Source organism: Dermacentor andersoni, chromosome 6, assembly GCF_023375885.2.
Source record: "Dermacentor andersoni chromosome 6, qqDerAnde1_hic_scaffold, whole genome shotgun sequence".
Classification (NCBI taxonomy): Eukaryota; Metazoa; Arthropoda; class Arachnida; order Ixodida; family Ixodidae; genus Dermacentor; species Dermacentor andersoni.
The window spans coordinates 139,953,247-139,973,591 of record NC_092819.1 but is presented as its reverse complement, the minus strand read 5'-3'; the positions used below and the strand labels follow the sequence as shown (position 1 = coordinate 139,973,591).

The following is a 20,345-nucleotide window of genomic DNA, read 5'->3' as shown; positions in this document are numbered from 1 at the left end:
AGTCACGAATTATGATCGACTGTCGATACATATGTGTGAAACATTGGTGGTGCTTGAGACTCCACTGAAAGCAAATCAAGGTGATAGAATGACTCTTTGAGCATTTTATTATGAGTCATTATAATTACAGAGTAACTAAATATTTGAATATTGTAAAGAAGTCATGCTGTGTTGCTTCATAAAAAGGATTAAATCCCCTGCTCGAATTGCATGCACAAGTTATTCATTAGCCTCAAGCTTAAATAAAGTTAAAGAAAGAAGAAAAGATATATATTTCAAGGTTGCTACCGACATGCCCCACATCAAACGTCACATAAAACATGGTAGTGCCTTCACCAAAGCGACACTCTGTAACGATACACATCACTCAGAAACAAAATTAAAGTAATTTAGGTTATCAGAATCTTCAATTTGCCGTAAGCTTAATGTTCATGCTCTATTCCTTGCTATCACTGCACAGAAATGGCAAAAACAGGTCACGTCTACAAATGTGGACGCCGTGGCTGAAGGTTATATGAGCTACATTTATCAATTTATAGCAAGCTCATTGGTGCGAGGCCCAAACTTTGTCACAAATGAGATTCTCAACAGCTGGTGCGTCAACCTAAACTCTCCTGACATACTCTCAGCTCATGCACAACGCCTCAGTGCTGCATTTCACTGCTTTAAAGAGTTTATTTCGGTTTGGATGAGGGACGCCTGCATTCCGGCATCAGCCAACACTTTGTTTTTTGCACTCAAGCTCCTTGAAAAAAGCGGCTTCCTTTCCCGTTCATTCCTCAATGCATAGGTCTTTTCTGTGCTCGTCCTCCTTCCACCACACGTTCGCCCCCCGGACCATTCGAAGCATCCTCTTCATCAGCTGTACAGTCAACGTACAATTTTTCACACTCCCTAAGGGCCGTGAAAATGTCTGTAAAATCGGGCAGTCGCAGTCCGAAAAAATAAATGCATGTCTTTTACAGCCATTAAAGGCTGAAATCGCCACAGGCACATCCGAAAAGGCCTACCAGCACGCTTATTAGGCACGTCAGTGCCTGTACTGTGACAGGAGATGGCGGATGGACGCATGTATAATTAAGGAATTGATACTGTGTCCAGTGACAATTTCCCCTTCCCACGCTTGTTATGCTTCACCGCGTTAACACATCTGTATTGAGGCAAAGCTGACTTTTGGGAACTGACATTATGGAACGCGCCATACTTTCCGAGCTTCGAAGCCAATCGTGAGGACCACAAAGACGGAGCCGGTACCATTGCTTACAGCGGTGAATTCTTTCAATGAAGAACATGGTGCCGAATGGCAAGAAGCTTAATAATGAACATTGAAGCAGCTAGGCCTAGCGTTCACCACGGAGGCGAGGTAATCAAAATGGCGACAGTGATGGCTTTGATTAATGCCGTTACGGACCTGCAGTCATGGCAGAAAATCCAGAAAATCGGACGGCAAAGGGCTCTTGCGTCCGAAATTTCAGACGTTCTTAGACATTGACAATGGGGTACGTGATGCTGCCGCGGAGCAGTCGGGCGTCCAGAAAGTCGGCCATTGACTGTACACTGGCAACTCTTTCAGCCGACGAGACGGCGTCAAAAGACGATTTGTTACGATCCCTCTTTGTTACGCGAACCAGCAGTACTGCGACTTTCGTTTCGTTTCAATAAAATTACAGATAATTCTCGCTGATAGAAGCACAAATTCCTTGAGTATTTCCGGACTATTCAAAATCCCTGAGAATTCCCGGTTTTCCCGGTTGGTAGGCACCCTGTTGTGTTGTGCCAAGAAAAGACTTAGTTTACGAGCAAATTGCATTTGAAGGGTCCAAATACCTTTTTCAAAACTCAAATCTCCCACCACCCAACCACATGAGTGGTGACACTGCATGCACCATCATCACCCTTTGCTGCCGTCGGTGAGTAAAACGGCCCCTGACAGAAGGCTGTACCGAGCCAAGACAGCGTGGTGGATTCGCCACTACAGCTGCTGCTTGGTCAAGTAAAGTAGACCATTCGGACATCCCGCAACATCATGTGGAAGTTGAATTCTTTGCTACATGCAGTTTGCGCGAGTTTCGCGAGCCAGCAAAACCAGCGCAGCACTATACGATAACTACTGAAATGTGAAAGCGTGGGGGGCGCAGAGATGAGCAAAAGCGAAACCTTCTGTAATTTCAATGAGTTCGTTTTTGGAAAATGAAATAGAACTGGACAAGTAGCATTTTATTTTGTCTTATAATACAATACAAGGACGTGTTTTGCAACAAGTGGTTGAGTACTAGTGATAGAATTAAAGTGGGGAGTGCTTTCGTCATTGGGCAAGTACTTGAATGTCCCTGGGGAGTCTCTAATCATGTCCTGCATTTATCTCCATTTCTCTATTATTAAGGCTCTCTTCGCGATAATATTGGCACCTTAAGGATTTTCGAGCACTAATCTATCACTTTAGCTTGACTTAATATTTGCCTTTAGTGTCCCTTTAATGCATGTTTGCACACTGTCAAGCAGAACAATGAAAAATAAATACCTGATGCACACAGATTACTATGTTCTAAGCAGTCCGGATCATTTAGTAGCTATATTATTCATCTTCTAGGCATTTACACGTTAGTACAATCAACTTCCGTTAATTCGACCCTGACGGCACTGACAAAATGGTTGCACTTTCGCCCGAAAGGTGAAACATTGATTGTGATAGCAAATTAGTAGACAGTGATACGAAGTAAGGATGGTATTCTATCGACTGTATAAACTTGGAAACATTTGCTTACTAAGTGAATTAACAAGCATGGTGTCAGCGTGCACAAACATGAACACATCCCAATTGATGAGCACGGACACTCACTGTGAAAATGTGGCAGCAGCAGCGGGCGAAGTGACCTTCGTGCGGTCTATCGCTTCAACGCATGAGCAGCAAGAACACAGCATGCCCAAAGGTATGAGCCATCTGCTGATCCCTTTCAAGATACGACGCACGCGCGGCTATGCAAAGTACGCACGGTTTCAAAGCTGCCCTCCCCCCTGCCTCCCACGTTGCCTCCCCACTTTCCTCCGTATACGGCGCGCAAGATTGAGCCGCAATCATCAGTTTCACTTTTGCAAAATGCGCACTTGCTGTCGAAGCACAAAGCCGCCCGTCCGCCTCCCCTCCTTCTCACCTATCCCCCCACGGCCTTTCGCACAGCGGAAGACAGTGCGTTTGCTCTCTGCTTTCTGTCTTTGCATGAGCCAGATTGACCCGTGATCATCGGCTTTCCCTGCGTGCTTTTTGCTCGCACATACAGCAGACGATGCGTGGTGACGGTGTTATCGCCCCTGGACTTCATACGGAGCATCATGCAATGGCGATGCCGACGGCAAAATTTCGCCTGGAGTGCCTATATAAGTGTTATCACAATGAAATGATTGGATTGTTTGGTGGGTCTAATTAAACAAGATGCTTAACAATTGTCAAAACACACTGCTGATTTATTTAGCAGTATTTGATACAATTTAATGCGCACAAATAAAACGTGCACCTACTTTCTATATGTCTAAAGCAAAAAACTAACATTGAAATTACATTAAAGCTCCTGAACAAAGTAGAAATCTAAAGTGCATCCAATTTTTTAGCAAGAAAAATGTGTTGCACAATTGCATCCGGTTTTTGAAAGCAAGCTTCGCCACAGTACACATGCGCGATGCGGTAAAACATATGAATGCTGTGCAGGTAGTTTTGGTTTCATATCGGATTGCACCATGCTGGCAATTTTCGGCCCAATATTCATGAAAAAAAAAAATGCACGTTACAATCACGTAAATGCTGTAATCAGACATTGCGAGCTATGGTTATTTGTTGAAAATCTTACTAGGCGAGGCCAACAATAGGCAATTTCAATGGGAGATGACGTGTGTTCACGACGCTTTCACTGTGCCCTAAGCTCCACTGAGACAGACTCCACAGACACTGCTACTAAAGGGGTTGCTATTGAGATCACCATAAGGGTCAGGCACGTGCATGCTGACTCTTCACGTTCGAATTATGTGGCAAAGACCAATTTTAAGGTCGGGACCTTCGCTCGGGATCGAATTAAACGAAAAATCAAGTTAACTGGTGCCGAATCACAGAACCCTACTGCATAGACTTTCGCAAACTGAATTCCATGGGTATCACCATAAGGCCTTTTGGACTCTTGTGAAACTGTGTTGCTCCCACAGTGCTCCTGCGCAAAAAGCACTGCAGAAGCAGCAGCACGTGTGTTTTGCACCAGTGGGTCGTGTGTTTTTCACTCAATATAGTAAAAAAAAATACATTTTGCACTTACTGCTACTCTGTTTTTGATCAAATTTTGCAGAAAGGTCGCGTTTTATGCTCCAGATCGTTCAGTGTAACACTTGGCAAAGTTATTTGGCTGGTTTTGGGGGAAGCAATGCAGAGGCCTTCATTTACGGGAAAGCTAGCTGCTTCCAAGGCGATGCTGGCATAAACTCGTGTTACTGCCTATTGGTAGCTTCAAAGAGAAGTTCTGCACGTTATTGCGTGTTCACCGCGTGTTCCACAGGAGCAGGCAACACCTGGCTGTGACGAAAGCTGTTATTGCGTCCTAAAGCATCCCACTCAGCTGTTTTCAGAACACCACATCCTCTGTAATTATTTTTTTTCATGCTCTACTCGTTGCATGCGAAACAAAAAGTGCCACGTGATTACGCACCTGTGTGCTGTGACCAGTATCCCTTAAAGTGGTTTGAAGGAACACTGCCTGACTTAACCACCACATGGTCATTCATTACTTGAGCTGCAATCATCACGCTTTGAATACTTATATCCTGATCGGAGCAAACCAATGCCGACAGCTCGCCACTCACAAGAGGTGGTTGAGTAATGCAACGAGTGGAGTGACCGCCCAGTCACGACCAATTACAACTGTCTGGTGGTCGCTAATTCGATCGAAGCTTCACAATCTCATTACGTTACCTCATTTAGTTACTTCCATTCCATCGATTATGTGTTCCAGGCATCACATGACCTGCCCAACCCCATTTCTTCCTCTCTTCCTTTCGAGTCCCATTAGCATAATCAAGCCACACCTGACCCGAAAGTACCCTTGTTGTACGCAATGCGCACAGTTGTTATAAGCATTCATTTGCGACATGCTTATACTGGCAAGAACATTTTAGCTTTACCTCACTGTATCTAATAATTCATTATGCTTGTGTTCGTTACATTGAGGTTCGGCTGTAACCTCACCCATCACTAACACATGTTTGCTCCCCACTATTTCTGTCCCTTTAGTGTTAAAGCCATGGTCTTCCACTCACGCTGTGCGATCCTCAGTAATAAAAGGGGACAAGAAACGGAGAAAGACCAGAAAGGGAGGTGTGCTCACTTGTCAATCTTCTTCTTGAGTCGCTCTTTGTCCTTGGAGGCCTGCTTCTTCTTCTTGGGCTTCTTTGTCGGGTCGTAGGCACCCTTGAGCTGGAAGCGAGCCCGCTCCACACGGATCTCTTTGTCCCGCAGGCGGTACCCATCCAGAATGCGAAGTGCCAGTTCCACAGACTCCACCTGGTGGCATCGACAATCAACGCAAGGGGCTCAGTCAGGCCCAGCAAGAGGAGTTGCGCCGTTGTCTTGAAAATTTGTAAGGCAGCCGTGCGCAAAGTTTCACTGGGGTTTTTCGACGTCTCCTATTTCTACTTGTTGCTGCGTTGGTTTGTTAATGTTAGTTTGTTTACATTTCTTGCGGCGGAGAAGACAGGAAAACAAGTGAGGTACGACCTGAAAGGTTGCTTGGTGTGAATGGTTAATTGGTGGTCGCTCAATATGGTGCTCAGGAATGAACCAGTATGACTGCACATAACACAGCGCATGATCAGGACAAACAACAGAGCAAGTGACGAACAAGTCGCATACAGAGACACCGTGAGGACACCAGACATTCCATGCTTTCACACCTCTCTTGCAGAACAGTAGCAGGAGGAGCCCCAACAATGCTTAACAGCAAGGCCTACGAGCAAGTAGCTACACAATATGTGCCGCCCAACCATCTAGCAAAAGGTTAAACACTTTAACTCTGTAGATACCATGTCGTTTTTCTAAAGTGCAACAAATTCAATTTGTCTACACAACAGAAGTTGTAGAACTATCAGGTGCTTGCTCGCAATAAAAGCTAAAGTACACTTAAATAAGCTCGAAGGGGGAAGCAGGAAAGGCCGATGATGACCCTAACGGCGACCCAACAGCTGCGGCTTGTAACACACGATCAGATTGCACAGGGTAACAGAGTTGAACAGTTAAACAAGTTAAACGAGTGAACACAATCAGCAGTCAGATGAAGGAAGCTGGTGGGGAGGGGCACTGGCTTCCCTGCCATTACACTTTTCTCATAACTTTCCCTTCCCCCTATTTTGATTTTTTTTCATGCACCCCAGTTATAACAATTATGGGCTATAACAATAGAATTTTCGTGCCACCTGAATGTGGTTATAAGTGGGTTCGACTTTACTGCAAAGAAAGTGAAAACAAACGTGTTTGCACAGCTTCCTCATTCTAAATAAATGATGCAAATATAAACACGATTATGCGAGCAGAGTAGACACGTTTCTGCAAAGCCATGTCTGCAGTGCCGCCTCCGTTGACAGCAGCCGATGGCTAGGGGCCAGCACGCCTAGCTCACTGCACCGTAGAATCAGAGACCGGTGGTGCTTGCAACAATACTGCATGCAGCTTGTAATAAAGTGCCTATGTTGGTCAGCACGTGTACACAATTATGCCACTCTTAAATTGCAATGCAATTAGTTTCATACATGCCAATGGAAGCGAACAAGCAAGCTAGGTGAGCTTGTGATCGCTGGGAGATGGTATAGGCCTAGCTCGTTGGTTGCCAGATCCAGGGTCGACACCCTTTCAATTTCGGTCTTCTATCGGCACTTGCTCGAGATTTTACGGTAGCTGTCGGCTCCGTAGTTACGGTATGAAGTCTCAATTCCTAGAGAGCATCACAAATGAATAATTACAGCACCTTTTGTACAGCCTACCCAAAACTCCCGTCAAGTACAGTGTAGTTTCAGACGTGAAAAAGGTTACTTGTCACGTCACCGAAAGCGGAGGGGGCAGGGTGCGGTGGTTGAAGGCAATAAAGTGACTGTGTTGCCAAAAGCTGCCAAGAAACTGGCCCCTCCTACGGTTCACTTCTTTTAGAAATACAATGGGATGCTCTCTCCCCTATTATACCCTTGAGTACTGAATGAACTCAGCTTCATCCACCATGGATGAAGCTGAGTGGTAGACATCTTGGAACCAGTGGTATGTGGTACCCCAAGACCGCCACAACAGGTTTCAGCGATGAAATAGGTAATCTTTCTCACATCCGATGCTGCACTGCTCTTGGCATACATTTGGAAAGGTTGTATTAAAAGCTAACATAATCAATTATTTGCTGTGCTCTCGGTGATTTCAGACTTCACAACTTAATTACTAGGTCAAGGGCTATCTAATAAAGTAATAAATGCAGGACAAAAAAAGAACTTCTGTCAGTACTCCGTTAAGACAGTCTTCCATTTCTTTTGTTAGTTCGAGAAGTAAGGAACTCTGGAATTGACCTGAAAAAGCCCCAGAGCCACTCATCACTACTACATAGGTGCATACTTTGATGTAGCAGCAGAGGGCGTCCCCCTTGAGTTGGCCATCGGGCGTGCGGTAAAGCTTGATCTTGAACTGGCCCTTCTCGTCCTTCATCACCAGGCCGCACTTGCTCATCATTTCGAAGAACTCCTCCTCGTCGATGTCGTCTGGCAGGTTGCTCACATACACCCGAGTGTTGTGGGCATCGTCAATCTCAAACCAGCCTGCATTCAAAACAGTTACGTGTCCTTTAGCTGGCGACTGGATTAGAGGAGCGCTCGCACCACCGTTTCAACTTGCCAATTTTCTTTCGTTGAGTAAAGGTCCAGGCCCTCTAAATTTAACTTGGAGGAAATACTGGCAAACGTCAGAGCACCCTAAATGGTTTACTGTAACACTTGTTTCTATGAGCCAGTTTTGGTTTTGGTACCCCGAAGTTGTATGCGTCATGACATCATGATTAACTGGATGGCTCCGTTTCTACAATCACTATGGCTGCTGCATGCAAGCGCAACCAAAAGAAAAATGCAAGCAACACTCTTTTCTTCATTTTGATGACCAAAACATCGTACCTGGCCTTATTTTTCTATGACATCAGGAATCTTTGCTCTACATCATGACATCAAGATGATGCCAATGACAGCAGAATAGGCATTCGCTGACCAAGTTGAAAAACAATTTCAAACATAAGTGCTTCACTACCTTGATGCTTGCCAAGCATCATCCTTTTACGTGCAACAACCATGTGGCAGAGCTTCTACCAATTCTAAAATATCCATCAGTACTCCTTTACCAATGCCAATCCAAAGCTTCATGTCCAGCTATACAGTACCTTGTACACAATATATACAGAACCTAGTCTTTACAGAACCTTGTCACCGTGCTCATGTGAGCACCGCCTTGTTTGACAATGTGGTGACGTCTCTATTGCTTGCCTCAGCCAGCTTACGCTGCTTTTGTTTACAACGGCAGCACACAACACCAGTAAGGTGGAGCAAGTCGATGTTTTCGCATATGTCAACAACAATGACTAAACTTTGGCGAAAGCTTCAGAAGACATGCAAACGTCTTGTAGGCATCCTTTGAAGTGCTACGCTTTCCAACTTTGTCCAAATGCAGGGATGGAAGCGGCCAAGGAAGCTTGGGAGCAGCTCTGGGAGCAGCAAATTTTGCACTTTGGAGCAGGTTTGGAGCATGAATTGTCCGTTTTGGAGCAATAAACATGCGTTTTGGAGCAGTTTGGTAAAGGTCAACATGAGTGAAGCACAGGCACACGAAGGAAAGGTGTTCTTATTTGACTTTGCAGAACACTATTAGGTTATGGCAGATCAGTTCTGCGGAAGCCTGCAAGGCAAGCAAAATTCATCACAGGGAAAAATTGCCACCCACATGACTGTAGCATGAAGCTATGAGAAAACCCATAAAGCTTTCTGAGAAACCACCATAAAATTGCATACCGGATGTGACAACCAATCGTAACCAAGAAAAATATCACCAAGGGCTTTCCATTCGTAGGCTTGTGTTATGCTAGTCGAGTGTATTTAAAATTTTTTTTTCGCTGTGAACAAGTAACTAACATTTAGTTTTAATGAAGTAACATTTATTGCCTTACTTATTCAATAAGGTGCCAATGCAAAGGTTGTGGAATACATTAAAGAAAATGATCGATAACAACGTATATAGTGACCAAGGTATTGTGTGGTTCTATTTCCACGCCCCCACCCCTCCGTTGAAAGAAGATAAAAGCCTGAGATACTGTTTTTATATCCACGTGACAACACATCCCCGCATCAGTAATATGAGTGGTCGTCAGTGCATTGCATATATTATGAATGTGCAAACCTGGGTCACGGTCTCGTAATAGTTTAGAAAGCGAACTGTTACAAGATAGCGCTATTTCGCACACGATGGGGACCAAAGATGCATGTCAGAAACTGCTGATGCGGCCAGAAAAAAGCCTGGATGCTCATTCCTAGTGCAACTGTTTGACGAGTTTAGCATAAAGATTGATGCAATCTTTGATGCGCGGATGCATTGTCATGGTCACAGCATCTCTTTCTTCGTTACTTTTTATTTATTTCACAGGTTTTCTTTTTTGTTAAAAAAGGTCTTCACGAATCCTAGGTTGTTTTAAATGCTGTTATCGGTCATTTGTCGAGATCATTCACAACTTTTCATTGACATCTCATCGATAAAGTAAATTTATAAATTTCCGCTAATTAAACGAGTTGGTGCACAATGAACGAGAAATTTCACAGTGGCCACCATAAAACACAGTGTCACACCCATCAAGGTAGAGTGAACGCCGTTTGCGTAGCGTCCTCTGGTAAATGCTAATTCTCGGCGACCTTCAATGAAAATAGTGGAATACTGCAGAATAAATGTAAAGTGACGTACTGGTCATTGCAAGTTTGCCAATATTTCACATCGCTTGCCAAGTGAAAGCTCTATGATATTTTTGAAGACCATGAAAGGTTAAGAATTGTGCACTGGATTTGCGGTCTGCATTGTTGACCAATATTTTGAATAAGCTCGATTATTCGGGCTTATTCGCGGTTTTGCCACAGGCGCCATAAAGCCAGTGCAAAACGGCAACCGATATTTCAACCGATCAGTGCAAGCCGCGTCGTGAGCATTGTTGCCGCGAACACAATTTCGGGGGTTTGCAGTTCCGCTGAACATTTAATCACAGCTACAACTTGGCCCCTAAGGTTGACTAAATATGAAACACTACATCCTTGGCTTGCATTCTGTGGCAGCAGGAGCCTGATCTTGTGTCGTGTGGTTGGGCCGAAAATAGTGCAGCCCGAGTGGAAATTTGAGTGACGATTGCGGTTGCCATTGGATACTTGTGACCAAGATGATTCATGAAAGCAAGCAGGTCATTTGTCAGCGTGTCGCACTGTCATCCTGGTAAATGGACGTGGTGCACATGCAAAATAGATTTGGAACGTCACACGCACGAAGTTCGCCGATTAATCGACACAGATGCAACAATAGGGTGCAATATCGAGTGCTAAAATTTATAACAAAACTGATGAGCGACACTTTGAGCAGATTGTATGACCTTATTCATTCAGTGCGGCTTTCCTTCCCGGCTGCCTCTTGAAAAGAGTGCCAGTTCACATCATGTTTTTCTGGTCCGCATACACAGAAACGCGCAACACTTTTATAAAGCGTTTTGTAATGCACTGTATAGAACGAAACGGTTTTTATTTTATTGTGGCCTAGGCACAATCATGCCCCCAAACACACCTACACTTCAAAGATGCCAATGCTGAAACGGAATGCTCAATCTTGGATTGCAGGGCTAAGTGCTAGCCAATGCACATCTACAGGCTGTGTGGTTGCCACTGAACAAACGCATCCTGCTAAATTTGGCAACTTCATTCGAAATTAGTGTTTTGGCACAGGTTGGCGCAGCTCGACGGTTTGGCGCAAGATGGCACAATTGGCGCAGCCCTTCCATCCCTGTAAATGCTGCGATCCCTGCTGTACAGTGCGCATACTAGAAGGCGGCACTAGACATTGTTTTCCAAGGCACACTGGCGAGAACTTTCAGCCGCTGTATTAAATCAGGATTACTGTCATTCTCTCCTTGTCCCTTTCTTAAATTTATTGCCAATGGCTTTGAATCCACAGGTTGTCATGTTATTGGCTTAGTAAAGCTTTTGGTACGATCACATTACATTACTTTCTACGTGTTCTCTCGTGGATGTGCCAAATGCGCTAAATTTGTTTATGCTGCGCTACGGGCTTAAAACATCCATGTTTTGGAGTTTTGTAGTAGCTTACAGAAAAGACATGTCATTTCTCACTAACTTAGTTTGTGGATCGTGACAAAATATTAATGCTTTAATTTTCTTATGTAACATATGTGAACCACTCGTTGGTTAACATACTCTCTACCGAGTGCACTCGGTAGAGAGCATGCTATTTTCTTCCTGAACGTGAGTCTCAGTGAATGGGGCTGGACGTTAATGAAGACCAGAAAAATAAACAAAAAATGATTAAATTCTGGGGTTCCACCTCCCAAAACCACAATTTCATTGTGAGGCACGCAAAAGGGACTCCGGATTAATGTAGACCATCTAGTTTTTTTTTTTTAATTTGCACCCAATGCACAGTACAGGGGCATTTTTGCATTTCGTTGCCATCGAAATGTGGCCACGGCAGCTAGGATTTTATTAAGAGACCATGTGTCCAGCAGCGCAATGCTGAAGCCACAAAGCAACCACGGCAGGTCCAGAATAATAACATTTACAAGCACAAGCAAGTGTCTACTAAACTTGCAGTGCTATCTGGCCATCATGTTTTTTTGGGAATATTGCCTTTAATAAAAAATATTCATAAAATTTTTTCACTACAGCAAAACCTATCGATAAGCAGAGGTAACAGAGTGCAGTCGAGTGGTAAATTTGTGTCATAATCCTGTATTTACCAGATTCTAACATGCCCCTGAATCTAGTGCACGCCCAGTTTAATGAGTTCTGTAACCTTTTGTGTGTGTGCCACTGCTCTTCAACATCTGTTCAATAGGAAATTTAACCAACTACCATATTTACTCGCATAATGATGGCACTTTCTTGTAAAAGAAAATGGATGCAAATTTAGGGGTGTGATCATACATGGGTTAAATTTCCCATGAAAAGAAACATTTTCTTTTTTTATCCTGCATTTGCTGCGGGATGACAAGCAGGGAGCTGCCGCTGTCAGTGCGGAACACCAAAACAAAAATGCAGCCGGTGGAGCAAGCCCAATGCACCGAACGCGATTATTTTTCTTCTCGTGAGTACATTACCCGCATTGAAACAGTTTCTTCCATATCAGTAATGAATAATATCGTTAATATTGACAAGTTTGTGACAATAACACAGCCATGTCCACTTTGAGGGGACAGAAACAGAGATGGGCGCGCTTAGCTGCCAGTGACATATAAACACATGGCGGGCATGCTGCGGAAACTGCAGCATTTGTCTTCACTGCTATCCTAATACGGCACATTTCCGCTAAGGGTGGGCGAATATCTTAGCTGCGTTACAAGCATCGGCGTATGAATAGGGTACACTTCTAACGTATCAGTGTAAACGTGGCCACTATCGTTGCTGCTCGCGATTTGTTACGTGCCGACGAGTGCAGACGATAAGAATCTAAAGGCGCCCTTTATGTTGTTGTTGTTGACCAAAACCATTATGAAGCCTACAAATAATAAAGCCAAGGCAAGTTTGGTTGTAGCTTTATTTTTTTCCATGCAAGTGCGGAAAGTAATGAAAGGAATGAAATGGGGCATCTGCTTAAGAATGTTGGGTGCATGCAGACCGCTTGGTATGTCTTGACGAGTCGTTGCATAGCAGTTGACAGACGGTAAGCGCGATCATCATTAGCTAGACTTGGCACACGACATATCGCAGCGACAAGTTCGGGGTGCGATCACTCGTGCAAAAACAAAATAAAGTGAAAGGAGGAAAAGCTGGTGCCTCAATACGTTGCTCTGGCCACAGAGGAAGCACTGCTATTGGCTGACATAGATTTGAATCACTGGCGTGCATCTTGACAGACACGAGCTGTGCCTTTCATTATCCTGGCTACACTTGGCAATCACTGTAGGCAGCATCGCTGGCTTGCATTTCTTTCATTAATGCAACCAAAAGTGCTAATGTACCATTCAACATGACTGAATGGTCATACTAAAGGAAAAAAAAAGAGGGGGAAAACTTACTTTCATAACCCCCCCTCTTGTTCGGTTGCAAGATTTACACCCTTAAAAAATTCCTGTGGAGAACCCCGATTATTAAAGGGAAACTAAAGGGAAATACTAAGTTAAACTAAAGTGATGGATTAGTGCTCGAGAATCTCTAAGGCATCAATATTATTGCGAACAGGGCCTTAATAATCGAGAAATCGAGGTAAATGCAGGACATGATTACAGACTCCCCCGGGACATTCAAGCACTTGCCCGATGATGAAAGCACTCCTCAGTAAAATTCTGTCACTAGTACTCAACTACTCGTTGCAAAAAACATCCTCGTAGTGTATTAAAAGATGAAATAAAATGCTAGTTGTCCAGTTCCATTTCATGCTTAGAAAAAAGAACTCACTGAAATTACCATTGACAATGACACAAGCAGTCAAAAGGTTTCCACTCGACTCTGCGCCACCCACGCTTTCGCGTTTAGCTGGTTTTGTTGGCTCGCGAAACTCTAACAAACTGCAAGTAGCAGAGAATTCAACTTCCATGCGATGTCGCGAAATGCCCGAATGGTCTACGGCACTTGACCAAAAAGAAGCTGCAGCGGCGAATCCATTACTTGGCTCGGCACCGCCATCTGTCAGGCACAGTTTTACTCACCGATGGCAGAAAAGGGCTGTGATGGCATATGCAACGTCACCACTACCCGGTTGGGCGGCGGGAGATTTGAATTTTGAAAAACGTATTGGACCCCTCAGATACAATTTTCTCGTACGCTTACTCTTTTCTTGGGACGAAACAAGCATTTCCAGGTTTCTGGAATGGTATTTAAAGAGTCCACATTGACTTAGTATTTGCCTTTAAAGTCCCTTTAAACAATAACAAGAGGGAAAAAATATTTTAAATGTACTTCAAGGAGTAATTAAACCACTGTGATAGGTGAGAAACACTGGAATGAACGCTACAAAGAAATTTTGTTTTCTAACCATGGTTGCGCTTCAGACAGACTACAGCTACAGTACACTTCTGTTAATTTGACTCTGGTTAATTTGATTTGTCTGTTCAGCTGATCTCGACCGAAAGTCCCGGCTGGTGTCCTTGCATTTCTATGGGCCCAAACTTCCGTTATTTCAATGTTAGAACTGGCCTTGACCACGTAATTTGAACTTGATGAGTCCACATGCATGAGTCTGACACCTACAGCGACCCCGTAAATTCTGTTTGCCCCCGAAGCTTACACGGAGCAAAACATCACTGTTACACAGGATTTGGCTCAGCGTTGCTTTTACCCGTCGCTATGCACACCTTATCGGCCAATCGAACAGCCCTGATTGTGATCACTGCCAGATGCCTGAAACACTGCAACACCTACTGTGCGACTGCCCAGCATATATGCTGGAGCGAAGGACGTTAGAAAGTTTCTTAGCCAGCGTTGGCAGGCAACCACTGTCGGAGGAAGCTATCCTCGGCCCATGGCCTGACACTGCAACTTCAATACGTGCAACAAAAGTATTGTTGAAGTTTCTGCAGGACACCAAGCTCGACGAGCGGCTCTAGCAAGACAACTGTCTCATGTACATAAGCACTCACCACTTCTCTTATCATCATCATCATCCATCCCAGTACTTTCACTCCCCTTCCCTCTTCCCCAGTGCAGAGTAGCAGACTAGAGCGCACTAGCTCAGGTCGACCTCTCTGTCTTTCCTATCAATAAATCCAATCTTACAGCGACCCCAATATCAACCTCGTTAGTGGCAACATCTCTCTCAGCAGAGCTTAGCGGACAGTGAATGCACTGCGCACACATCATCTCCTGTCAGAAACGCCTATTTTTGGTCTGCCCTTCGAGAATCTCCAAGCAGTAACTGTAATTCACAATGTCTGATTACGGTATTTACCTAATTCCAAGGTGTACCTTTTTCTTCATTTTTTTCTCTTCATGACAATTGGGCTAAAAATTGCCTGTATAGTCCAATTGGGCATGAAGCCAAAGCCCCTTTTGTGGCATTCTTATGCTTTACCACATAACCTAGAAGCACTGCGGCAAAGGTGACTTTAAAAAAAAACCACTAGTCAAAGCTGATTTAAGGAAACCGGTCGCCATATTGCAACACATATTAGACCCTTGCTCGCTATTCTTCATTAAAACAATTGGATGCATGCTAGATTTATGCGTTGCTTAAGAAGCTTTAATGGCAGTGCTATGTTAGTTTTCTACTTCAGACACTGAAAGTGAGATTTGATTCAAGGGCGTGTTAGTAGTGGGCAAATACTGCCAAATTAATGAGCAGTGCGTTTTGGTGTGTTTTCTGCATCTTGTTTAATTCGACTCATCAAATAAATCAATAAATTTAGTCGATCCCATCAGGGTCAAATTAATGAAAGTCGGGGACTATACTAGCATCGCTTGTGACCACAGCGGCACAGTGAGACTTGTCATGAAATCTGTCATCTGCTTATGTTGATGTAAGCCACACTTTAATCACTACATGATGGAAAATGAGCTGAGGTTATACCTGGTTCAGCCGGCTTTCCTTTGTCTGGCTTCTTTGGGTTTAGTTGCTCAGAAGGATTCACTGCAGGGACAGCTGCTTTCTCTGGGATGGCAGCCACTTGGCTTGAGCCACTGGTGTGACCGGCACCTTCAGAGGGCGTCCCCACAGCTGTGCCATAGTTAGCTTGATAAGCAGCCAGGAAGTCCTCAGTCAGCTGAAATGAAGAGAGACCAACGCATAACGCACTGAGCTAAACACACGCCGTGAATTGTTGCGGCTCGAGGTAGTGTTTAGGCCAGGAATCCTCTAGACACAATGATGAGTACATCTGGTAATGGAACGAATGAAAAAGGGTTTACTTTACATTATTTGCAGTGGCTCCTGATAGGGAAGCACAGTCCAATAAACGCCCAATAAACAAATGAGTTCACATCAGGACGCATCAGCAGACCCACTTCACCACAGGTGTCCACTTTTTAAATGGTCGTCTTCCATAGGAGACTAGACTTTGGAACCAGATGACTGTATCTCGGCCAATCACAATCATCGAATCGGTTGCAATATCCCACCCACGTTGTCGCACTGTCCCGGCAGACTCCTCCTCCTATGTTGCACCCTCGCCTCTGTATACGAGGCAACTATGTCACAATCTAGGAAACTCAAGTCGACATTGTTCGCACGGTAGTCTTCGACGTTGGCCCCTTTCATCAATTAGTTCAGCTTCTCAGGGTCAGGTAAAGTGATCTTTGCAATAGTTGTAACGTCGAAGTGAGCTCCTTTGTTTGCATGTAACAGTCTATGTTGGGCCCCGGCGGCATCTGGGCGTGCACTGATGAAAGGACTGCCTCGTGGAAAACGTCTAAGGAATGCTCATTGCTGTATGAGACATAACAGGATCCAAGTAAACACAGATCACCGCTTCAAACACTGCTTCAAAAATAACCTCCCCACCTTCAAACGTTGCTTCAAATATGACCTGCCATGCAACTTTCAAAGGGTACATAGATCATTTTGACCAAAAACATAACATTGATAGAAGGGGCAATGTGAAGTATAATGGTTGATTACAACTATAAGTTCCGGAGGCCTATCTGACCAATGACTAAAGTATATTTTACTTCCTTTCTTGCTTAACAGAGTTGCCTTGTTTGTAACTGCCTCACAAAATTAATTTACATACTAAGCAATGTGCAACTGTTGCTCAGTGTAGTATTGTTTTAGTATTTATACTGTCATGTGTCTTGTTTGTAATGTATTTTTGTGCGGCAAAAAACTACACCATGAACGCCTACCAACTCGCTGAGTTTTCTATCCTCATGCCTTGTTTGTAAATGAATTTTATGATTGGTTTGCAATGTTTCTGAGAGCGCAGAAATGGGCGTGTCAGGTAAACATGATTAAGCGAAGCAACTTGCTATGGCATCTCACACTGTTGCAAGATCAAGCCAAGGTAATGTGCTCCTGTATTCTCACAATGTACTGTGCAGAAAAATTAGAACCCCTCCTCTACCGGGAATAGGGGTGCATGCAAAGCTTGTCCAACCCTAGGTGAGGGGTTGGTTAGTTTGTTGAGCGTCTGAGACACATTAAAAAGACTTGGCTGTCGGCAGATGAGAAACGGTGGATTCGTCTGGCGTGCACGAACACGTTCACTGGCCCGCTCCCGGTGCCATTCCTTCAACACAGCCTGCTGTTCGGCATAAAGAACCAAACCCGGCCTTTCCATATGACTGCCGGGACACATTAAAGACACTTGGTTGTTTTGGCATCGCACAGCTGGTTTTCATGGTTGACCTGAGCTCCGGATTCTCTACCCACTGCCGGTGTCTAGCTTCGTTTTCATGCTTGTGGACTTCTGAGTTTGCTTCTCGATTCGCAGCCTTCGCCTGTGCTTCGGCAGCCCTGACCTCGGGATCCGAGCGCCGTTGTCGTTTTGACTCCATGTCAGCCTGTCGAACCGCTGGATTGGATCGTCGTTCTCTTTTTCTCTCAACACACCTAGCCCTAACCTCCAGCTACACCTGCCGCTGTCGTTCCACTTCTGCTTCGGCTTGTCAAACTCCTTCATCAGCCCAGCATTGGCGTTTTGCTTATGCTTCGGCTTGTCAAGCTCCTTCATCGGTGCGGCGTTTGCATTTGGCTTTCGCTTCAGCTTGGCAAAACTTGGGATTACTTTGGCGAGCTCGCGCAGATTTTCGGGCCTGCTCCCGTTGTCGATCTTTGGAGGCTGCCTCCTCTTCGGCGGACTGGACCAAGCGCGGCCTACCCATAGCGCAGCTCGCCTTGAACTGGCAAGAAACGGAGCATGTGGAGTGGGTGACGAGGAGAACCTATCAAGAAGCTGTGGGTGAGATTGGGTTTCCGGCTACCAGCTGCGGGTGAGGAGGACTTGGTTTTTCCCGTACGACGACAGCCACACCAAGTGTGAGTCAGGCAATACAATCTTCACTTGAAAAAGCTGCAAGTCATGTCATATCATCAAGATTGACAATCAGCAGAAAGGCTGCGTACTCCTACTCCATTATGCAATCTGTCTGCCCCTTGCTACAATGACTCCATCAGCCTGGTGAACCCCCTCATATCTGCTCTGACTATCCTTTCCTTTTTTTATCATACACATTTTTACAGACCAACGTGCTCATGTGGCATACATCATAAAGTCACTCCAGCCGGTGCTGGCAGAGTTCGCATTGTGCCCATCGGCCAGCATTGCAAGATGCAATGACAAAGTACATGCTTTACACTACAGACCATGATCAATAATTTAGCTCGCTCTATCCATGGCACCACCACTGTCAGGTAAACAGGGATTGGCCCACATACAGTTGCTATGACTTTATTGCTACTTGGCCTACTTGTCTTGGCACCACTTTCATTCAACCCAAACTTTACAAGTGAAACCAGGTTGCATGGTGGCCCTGGTAAGGTATCCTTTCTCCATAGCTTGAACACTATCACACTATCTGCTACTAATGCTCCTGTGTGCAACACTGGCTGAATGAACATGATCATGGAAAGATCGGTAGCACACAATAGAGGAACCCTTCCTCCTCCGAGGCAAGTAGCCAGTTTGATTCAAGGCTAGTCAACAGCTCCCGTACCTATTGCCATATTGCATAAAGATTGTGAGGGGGAGTGTAGCTGAAGCTTGAATTTTAAAAGGGTATTGACACAAAAATCCTGCCATAATTTTTTTTTCTTGCTTCATTAGGAAGCTGCGAACTCCCCAATAATGGCACGAAGCTTTGACTAGATCCAATCGTTATGTCCCCTTTCCATGTGAGCAGCTCGAAACATGCACAGAGCGCAGCATGGATTTGGGCATGAAATGTGCAGTCAGTCATATATGGAAAGGAGGACATGGTGGGCATGTGGTATTCCAAATCGCTGACATGCGCCAGTCGGCCTAGTGCAGCATACGAAGGCCACACTTTGGTTACGTCACCAAAAATCTAATGAGCACTAGCAAATTGGCACTTCCACAGTCACCCATTGAGCGGTTTTTCGTGCTACACTCGGGAAAGGTGATGTCGTGAGCGCTTCTCTTCTTCAGCATGCGTTGCATCCGATTAGTACAATCCCCTAAACGGAGGCGCTTAGGTCGACGGACTGAAGTCCTGCGATGTATGTTCTGCAGGATTATGGGCGCGTAAAAAGATTTCACAGTTGAATAGACCAAATCACTACCCAGCCCTACAGCGAGCAGTCACTTTGTCTAAGCAACGAGCAGGCAGGATTCACCGACAGAGCGCCACGACGCATTACTGAACGAAGTCGCACAAACCTTTGGAAACCAAGCGTGTTTATCGTGGTCCCACTCGTAAACAGTGCCGTCGTTGGGGTCCACGTAAGTGTAGGGATCGGAACCACTGGACTGCTGGCGTTCCTTTTCAGCCTTCTCCAGTTCTAACTGTTGCTGGAACTCGTCACTCATTGCTCACCGGATAGCAGGAGCTACGCTGATGAGCGCTAGCTTCAACCAGTCTTCGATTCCTCACCGAACCGATGAGCACCTCTAGAGTTTCAGCGATCACACATTCATGCTCGTCACATAATAAGCATAGTACGCATTTACTTTACAAATAGCCATAGCACGAAAAAGACAAACACAAACAGAAAACGCGGTGCAAAGCGCGCAAATTACGGTTGTTTTTTGTCGGCGACAGAAAAGCACGCCAACATCAACGAATATGGCGGTGAACAGTGTTGCCTTCTTGAGGTGCGTCTGTTTTGTGCCAAATTAAACGAAATAATTCCTATCAAGAGCTTTATTAAAGACTACATAAAGCATAACTAACACATTTCGTGTTTTTTATAACCTTTATTTTAGACAGAGCATTAGAGTTAGATTTAGAAGTCCAACATTCAAGGAGTACAGACACAAAAATTTTTGATCTTGCTTTTCTGCTGCAATAAGTAGCTAATGACCCAGTATTATCTAGTAGTCACGGCACGAAACACCATTTGCTTCAAAGCGCGACAGGTTATTATTTAGAGTCTTGTTTGTAGTTCAAGTTTCTGTTTCAGAAAGCAAAGAGAGGAGAAAAACGATACGTTCATTTGAAGG

The 20,345-nt window shown here is 44.7% G+C and overlaps 1 protein-coding gene across 2 annotated transcripts in view; it reads right to left on the bottom strand.

Annotated features, from left to right (window-relative positions):
- Window positions 1-19,974, bottom strand: part of barc (RRM1_TatSF1_like and RRM2_TatSF1_like domain-containing protein barc) — a 42,824-nt gene extending 22,850 nt beyond the window's left edge. For both annotated transcript variants that reach the window (XM_050172187.2, XM_055066929.1), the window contains exons 1-4: window positions 19,563-19,974; window positions 15,800-15,992; window positions 7,619-7,818; window positions 5,361-5,536 (exon numbers count right to left, since the gene is read on the bottom strand). In XM_050172187.2, the coding sequence (XP_050028144.1) occupies window positions 5,361-5,536; window positions 7,619-7,818; window positions 15,800-15,992; window positions 19,563-19,712 (719 nt within the window). In that variant the 5' untranslated portion in view covers window positions 19,713-19,974. The remainder of the gene's footprint in view (window positions 1-5,360; window positions 5,537-7,618; window positions 7,819-15,799; window positions 15,993-19,562) is intronic.
- Window positions 19,975-20,345: the final 371 nt, after the last annotated feature.